The sequence below is a fragment of the Telopea speciosissima genome, chromosome 9 (genome assembly GCF_018873765.1).
Source record: "Telopea speciosissima isolate NSW1024214 ecotype Mountain lineage chromosome 9, Tspe_v1, whole genome shotgun sequence".
Taxonomy (NCBI): domain Eukaryota; kingdom Viridiplantae; phylum Streptophyta; class Magnoliopsida; order Proteales; family Proteaceae; genus Telopea; species Telopea speciosissima.
Window position 1 is genome coordinate 15,106,078 of NC_057924.1, and position 7,702 is coordinate 15,113,779.

Here is a 7,702-nt window from a genome sequence, read left to right on the forward strand (position 1 = left end):
ATTAAGCTAGTTTTCACGGGCAGTTCGAAGCGGACAAAATCATGAGATGTATTCCACGACCTCAACAAATCCCAAGGACAACACCCAACCACCTGATGCACATTGGGCATGCTGGGACGATCAAGTCCAGTCAAGTCCAACTGTCCCTCATGTCTTCCATTGTTCTAGTATTTTTTTTTTTAATTGAATCCAATGTCCTTGTAGTGTTGTTTGATACAAAATATTGCATTAGGAGAAGGTTATTAAAATGGGAATCGGGGTTGAACCAGTCTCTGACAAATTGAATTGGAATTGGCCGGAATCGATCCCAAAAACCTTAGAATAGGTACTTAGATATGAAAACTCAATGATTCTATGACCAAAACCCTAGAATTGACCATCTTGAATCAGCTGGAATCAAGATCGGTCACAACTGATTCCAATCTGAATAAACCAATTCAACTGATCTGATTAGGATTTTTTAAACAATGATTAGGAATGCAATAATTTCAAATAAATAGTTTATTTGATTCTAAATTATGACAATAATGAGCTTTTTGAATACATAATATTGTATTTGGGCTTGGGCTTTTCTTATTGGTATTTTCTGAATTTTAATGAAGGTAAAAGAAATAAACCCAATCTATTAAAAAAATAAAAATCCATACAGTACTTTTGTGTTTACTACTTTATTCGGTACATTTTTTTTTAAGATCCACTATGATATTGAGAAGCAAAGGGAGCGAAGCCAAAATATGGGCAATAATGAAGAGAAATTGAAAGGCACTTCTTAACTCTGGTGGGTGATTGGGGAATGTAAGCAAGTTGAGTGTACCCTCTTTTACTTCCATGTAATCAAGGATTGCATACAGCAGCTTTAAATATTCTTGTGAAGGCATTTTCCAAGCAAGAAATATACAATTTCTCATTTATGAAACCTTTCTCTGCTCCAACTGCTACCCTTAGCTCTCCCATGTAACTCACAATTGTTACTGTAAGACTCTGCAAATCTCATCAATTGATCATTCCACTTATTAATATACAAGTAACGTCAAATTCAAATTACATTACCAAAGTAGACACTTAAGAAAAGAGATTCATGGACTAGTAATGGGCTTAAGCCCAATTTTAGACCCAAACAAATTCATGGTTGAATTAACTTATTGGGCCGGCCCATGAACAACCCTTCCCTGTTCAAGATGATTTTCAGACACAAAAGGTTTTTTAGTTCTAATTACCTGAGGTCCGCCAACCACCATGAAGTACATTCCCCTAACAGGATGATCAGCCAATGATATTTGCTCCATTGGCCCAATCACATTCGTGATCGCCATGCTCGTGTTCTTTAATGTGCTATGGACATATTGAGCTGTTGTCTGTGAAGCGCAACCCCCCCCCCCCCCAAAAAAAAAAGAAGGGGTTAGATCTTATTTATTAGAGTTTAGTTTTCCTTCACCGTAGGTGAATGGAGAATCTCTTTACCTATGATGATTTGACGTTATGATTGGACTTTGGAAAGAGTGAATTTCATTATTAACTCCCGTCTCCTATTGTTGAAGGTATAACATATCCTTCTCTTGTCCAATCAGAGGTCAAATCACTTTGGGTAATACTTAACTAAGATTAGATCTTACTTAAAGGATGTATTATACTTGCCTCAGGACCTCTGATTTTCCTTATCATTTCTAGTAGTCCGCCAGTAAGATAAACCCCTAATGACCCCCTTTTCTTCTTAATTATTTCCCGTACTTTGTGGACGAAGTCAAGGGGGTTCACCATTTCTGCATCAGCCGAATCAGGAATCGACACATGTAAGAAGACGAACCGATTGCCCCATGGTGACTTGGAATCTGGTTTATTCATCATCTCCTTAAGTGACATTTGATAATTATTGATTATTCTAGTGTTTAGGAGCACCAGTGCCGTCGAATGTGAATTGCTAGAACCTGGAGGACCCAAATTTTGCATGTATAGCCGTGTTCCGTAGAATATTATCCCAGTAATGACATCATTAATTGTCTGGATTATGTTAAAAGCAGAAAGAATGAGCAAAACTTTCAATTAAATCACCATATGAGGTTAAGCCCACAAAAATTATATAATGACCATTGGTGAGTGCATGCATGGTGACAACAACTGATTAATGGAAACATAAAACAGATAGTCCCAATTAAGTAGAAGATAAGTAGAAACATAAAACTTCCAGATATGATATGGCCATGAAGGTAAAAATGTCATAGTGAAATGAATTGTTTCACTGCACATAGTGACACGAAAGATTACCCTAGAAGTAATGTGAGGATATTCCATTGCCACCCCAGCCTGGAGTACTAGTAGTTTAAGATGGCTGAGCATAGCCATCAAATAGGGCACCTCTGACTTCACCCATGTGTGAAGGCAATTTAGATCACAACTTAGAACAAAACAGTACCATTTAATGTTGAAAAAAGATACTGAGTTGGTGGACAGTGAAATGTCCATATCATGATGAAACCTACAATTCCACCAATTTTTATTTTTATTTTTTGGTTTGGGTGGTGGAGGTTATGTTCCCTAGATGACAAGGTGGCCTCTGCTTTAGCATGGGGGCAAATGAAAACATACACGAAAGCATTAATCAGAGTAGGATTTCTACCTTTTGTGGAGGTGGGGCAATTATTTCATGTGCCCATGTCTGGGCGAGAAGGGAAGATATACTGCCTTTTAGGCTTGTTTCCCTCATAGGAACAGGGATTTCGACCTTTATGGGGGCGGGGCAGTTGTTTCATGTGCCCGTGTCTGGGCAAAAGGGCATCACTGCCTTTTAGGTTAGGGTAGTTTTAGTAATTGCCGTTATTTTTCTTTTCAGGATAGGATTTTCTACTATGACATCACTACAAATCAACTTATACCACTCAACATGCTACCTATCAGCCGTTTCTACCATCAATGCTACATATAAAGAGGATAAACATATAAACCAAATTAAATCTTTATCATTTTACTTGCTAATAATTGATGCTTTAGCTAATGTTAAAAGAAATAGGGAGAATGTTTTCTGTGCCACATCGTAGGTTGTGCCCAGACACATGGGCCTGCCACTCAGGGGGCAGGGTGGTCATTGCACCCATCTCCATGTGCCTAGATGCAGCCTGCGCTACGGCACAGAGAATAGCACCCCAAAAAAATAATACCCATGTCATTTTTTTTTCTTTATTTTTTTTGGGGAGGGGTGGGGGGGAGGTTTAAAAATGTTAATATCATAGTAAATTATTAATTGCATTCCTAAAAGGTATCTATAATTCTTGTGCATAAAACATTAAAACCTTTAGAAGAAGTATAGATTTTCAAAATTTTGAGAAATTTATTTATTACATTAAATTAAATTCAATAATAATTATAACCATATTCTTTTTTTCCAGCAACCAAAAAAAAAAAACAAAGGAGGACAAAAAATTAGCATGATCAGTTGTGTCAACAGAGAAAGAGGCTGAATTGCCTAGTTGGTACTAATTGGCAGTTTGAAACACATTTAGAAAATTTAATCAAATGCAAATAATTAAATAAATGAACAGATAAAGACATTAATTGTGCTAGATATGAAAAAAATAACTATAATAAAATTGAAATATATTTGGACTAATGGTGAGCACAAATAATTGTTAAGGAAAAAGAACTTTGTTTGAGAGTGTGCGCTTGCGGGTCCCCATGAAAGTTAGAAAAGCCTGACTTGTTCATGCTTCTGTGTACACTCCCGTTGGCCTTGTGGACACAGGGGCCACACTCCCTCATAGAAAACTCTTCCCCTAATTATTAATATAAAAGGTTTGAATTTTTTTTTTGGGGGGGGGGGGGGAGAATTTGGATCCTCTATTGCCGAGCTGCCTGGCAGGACCCTACTACCAAGACACAGCAAGGCGGTAAATGACCGCCTTACCACCACTCGGGCAAGGCACTCGGGCAGGGGTAAGGCGGTCATTTCCCATCTTACTGTGTCTTGGTAGTAGGGTCCTGCCGGGACGCTCGGCAATAGAAGATCAAGGTCGATCCAGGGGGATGTGGTAAGAAAAGATCTGAATTAACAACCCAACAAAAGCGTATATTTAATTATAATTTTTTTTATTTATTCAATAACAACATTCTGATGGTGAGTTCTTTCTTTATGTTTGGGAAATGTACTCCATAAATTGGCAAAAAAATAACCCTCTTATATCTGCTAACAAAGATGAATTCTAGAAAATTAATAGTTTAGATTAGTATTTTTACATGTAACAATCTAATATTTATGTTATTATTAAGTATTTAATTAAGCATTTTCTAGTTAAGTAATTCCAGCTTTGATAAATCTAGTTAAAGTTGAAATCCTATGGGTAAGAGAGATCGACTCTAGGTCATATAATTCTTAAGACTCAAGGTTATGAGAGCTTAGGCCAAGCCCTTTATTTTTTTAGTCTTTCAATTTTGATCGATACCTCTTGTCTCATATACTATTTTATCAAATATTTGACTGTAAATTTAAAGGTCCATTTGGGAATTCTAACTTAAAAATATACCTTAAAATAATCCAAACTTATGAGGGTAGCAATGTTCCTATTTATTAATTAATACAAAACAAGAGGTAATATATATAGACTAGTTCTCTGATTTGAGGGAAAAAAATGGAGTATATCTCATGTGATTGAAATTAGTGTTATTATAATATTATCAAATATATGTAGCATGTGTTAGGGGATTTTTTATTTTTTTTTAAATTTTGGATGAACAGTTTAGGAACCGGAATTGGTCCATCCATTAGTTAATGGTCCTGAATCTCAGTTTGGAACTGATTAGTTTATTGGTCTGGTTTTGGTCTTGACCCTTTAGGGCTGGATCCATTAAAGAACCATACCGATAGCCTAAAACTGAACCTATTGACACGCTTATCCCTACTATATGAACTTTGAATTATGATCCTGACATGAAAAGTGGGTCATATTCTCGTACGCCTCTTGGTCGACATATGGATTCCACTCATTCTCTCTTCCATTAACATAGGTCATTGATTTTAGTGGAATCGTACGAGAATGTAATTAGGATTCTCCTGACATGCATTACTCGAATAGTCCCATCCAACCACCAAAAGTTAGGAAAGGACTCTCAATGCATATTATTCTCTAATATGAAGAAAAATTATCCTCTCAAGTGCGCCACACTTAAACAATGCGACTGTCCACTCAACGTTTGAGAGGAAAAAAAGATGCCATATTGCCCATGTTTTTACAGTTGGATTTTTAAGTTTGTTGCACTGCACTTAGAGGATGAAAATCTTGAAGACATACTAATTAAGTTAGCAGTGTAAAGGCAACATTACCCCACCAAGCTTGTCCTTGATTTGTTTGATCTGGTCAAGAGAGAATGTCACAGTTGAAATGGTGATAGGCCGGAACTCCACCCCCTCATTGCCAGCCCTGATTGGTGTCCAATCATCTTCTACGAAACTGCTCTTGAGAATGCTCCATGCAAAGTCCGAGGTAGTGTTGATGAACATTGAGAGAATATCAGTCACTCTCTTAAAGATACTTCTTCTTCTGTTGTTGGAATCAGAACTGATGAGACCCTGCCTTGATGAAGGAAATGTTAAAGGAAGAGAAGGGTTATCAGCCCTTCTTAAGCAATTAAATAAAGCTCCCATGAGTGAGAAGCCATCACCCAGTGCATGATGAAGCTTAAATACTACAGTCCCAGCTGCATTACTTGTTGGGTATTTGATTAAGTGAATCTCCCACAAGGGCCTGCTTTGTGGGAGCTTTTCCATGGCTATTTTGGCCAAATATTCTTGCAAGTACTCGTCGTAAGATTCCGGCGATAACCCATCTGGAAAGATAGGGACATGAACATGATCTTCCACTTTCACATCCACCCTCTTCCATTGCTTCACACCGTGCTCGTCTCTAACCTGAAAAACCATCAAATAAAACCGGATTGGTAAGTGTTGACTGCTGTGGAGTTGACTATAGAGAGAGAGAGAGAGAGAGAGAGAGAGAGAGAGTACCAACCATGATAGAGGAGAAGCGAGGGTTTATTGGGAGGAAAACAGTTTTAAGCAAAGAGTTGGTCTGTGAGCCATCAATGGGAATGTCAGATTCCAAAGCAGCGAGGATGGAGATGGAGAGCACAGAACTGTTGAAGTACTGACCAGTCGGGCTCACTGGTTCGTCAACTTCTACAGCATCAGCTCGGTCTCCCATGAACTCCATTTGGATCCTTTGATGCCCGACTTGTAAGTTGAACCATACCATGGGGCCTCTAAATCTATATAACAATGATCTATCAATTAGGTATTCATCGGTGTAATTGCTGTCACATTAATATGTTCTTTTTTATTTTTTTGGTAAATATTGCTGTCACATTAATATGCCAACCGTCAATGGGAGGCACATAATCAGCTATTTAATTGAAAAAGAGAAAACTTTTTTCATTTTTTGGTAAAACGTCATTTATTAGATAACGTGAAAGTTTTTTTGTTTTTTTTTTTTTTTTTTTTGTTTTTCGTAAAAACTCATGGTTGAAGATTACATATGTTATGAATGTGCATTAAAGGATAGATTAGAATTATTAATTAGTCTTGATGGTTAGTTAATTAGCTTAGTTTGATTGTATTGCCCTATAAAAAGGGATTGTATTATATGCATTGGTTATGGAATATGAAATAAGGAATTGTTAGTGGTACGTACGTAATACCCTTCTTCTTGTGTCCTATTTTGTAGGGAAGTGCTTTAACTGAGAGATAGGTTGAGACATAATATGGTGAGTTTTATTGAGGAAGCTCTGCCTCTTCCACATAAGCAGATTGATTGGGTCAAAACTCTTCACTTCATATTACTTAAGACTCATCTGTTTAAAGAGATACAATAAATTAAATAACTACCCCCCACGACGATAATTACTCCTTCCACCACTCAACCACTCCATTATATCCCTCACACTTAAATTACATATTAATTAGTTTCAACAACCTCTCTCTAACTGGGCTTCTTAATGCTTCCAACGCAGCCACTTAGGAGAGAACCGTGCACGTGAGGTTGCATGCAACAAATTTCCCCCTCGTTTAAAACAATCTTGTCCTTAAGATCAAAACCAGGGAACTGATGCAGAATAAGTTCTTCATCTTCCCATGTGGCATCTGCGGGCGAGAGACCTTGCCAATGGACCAGCAACTGTGGGCGTCCGTTTGTGAGTGCGCCTATCCAAAATAGCTTGCGGTAGTGGGTGCAACGTCTCGCTGTCGCCAAGGACACTTGGAAGAGTGTTTTGATATCCTTCGTGGGTGCTACCATGAAAATCTCCAATAATTAAATCTATTTATGGAGAATTTTTAGGTAGATAAATGCAGCCCTTGAAATAAATAACTCCTTCCCGAACTGCCCATGGCCCCACGGCCTCCTCCATGTTGATACAGTTGAGAAGTTGTTGCATCGCAACGTTAGAAGCTATCTCCTCTTTAACAGCTCTTATCCACGATGGAAGTGGATGAGAAATGGCCTTTAATTCAAGACACACGTCCTCCTCTTTCCCATTCTCTTCCCTTCTTGATAAGGCATCCGCTACCACGTTCTCATGCCCCTTCTTAGACTCGATTAAAAAGTCATAATTCATAAGCTTGTATCACCATCTTTGTTGTGCAGGGGTGGTTATCTTCTGGGCCCACAAATATTTTAGGCTTCTGTGATCGGTTCTAACAATGAACCTTCTTCCAATCAAATAA

At 37.8% G+C, this 7,702-nt stretch overlaps 1 protein-coding gene across 1 annotated transcript; it reads right to left on the minus strand.

Annotated features, from left to right (window-relative positions):
* Positions 1 to 808: 808 nt before the first annotated feature.
* Positions 809 to 6,204, minus strand: LOC122640034 (wax ester synthase/diacylglycerol acyltransferase 4-like). The gene is made up of 5 exons (XM_043833129.1): positions 5,994 to 6,204; positions 5,309 to 5,893; positions 1,636 to 1,998; positions 1,218 to 1,355; positions 809 to 981 (listed from the first exon to the last, which is right to left on the minus strand). Exons 1-5 carry the CDS (start codon positions 6,192 to 6,194, stop codon positions 835 to 837), a joined length of 1,434 nt encoding a protein of 477 aa, XP_043689064.1. The 5' UTR covers positions 6,195 to 6,204; the 3' UTR covers positions 809 to 834.
* Between the last annotated feature and the right edge of the window lie 1,498 nt (positions 6,205 to 7,702).

Excerpts from the sequence above, each read along its gene's own strand:
- LOC122640034 (XM_043833129.1), bottom strand. The coding sequence starts at position 6,194 with ATGGAGTTCATGGGAGACCGAGCTGATGCTGTAGAAGTTGACGAACCA. Across the intron at positions 1,999-5,308 it reads TCAAGGACAAGCTTGGTGGG|ACAATTAATGATGTCATTAC; the intron begins GTAATGTTGCCT and ends AACATAATCCAG. Across the intron at positions 1,356-1,635 it reads GGAAAATCAGAGGTCCTGAG|ACAACAGCTCAATATGTCCA; the intron begins GCAAGTATAATA and ends TGCGCTTCACAG.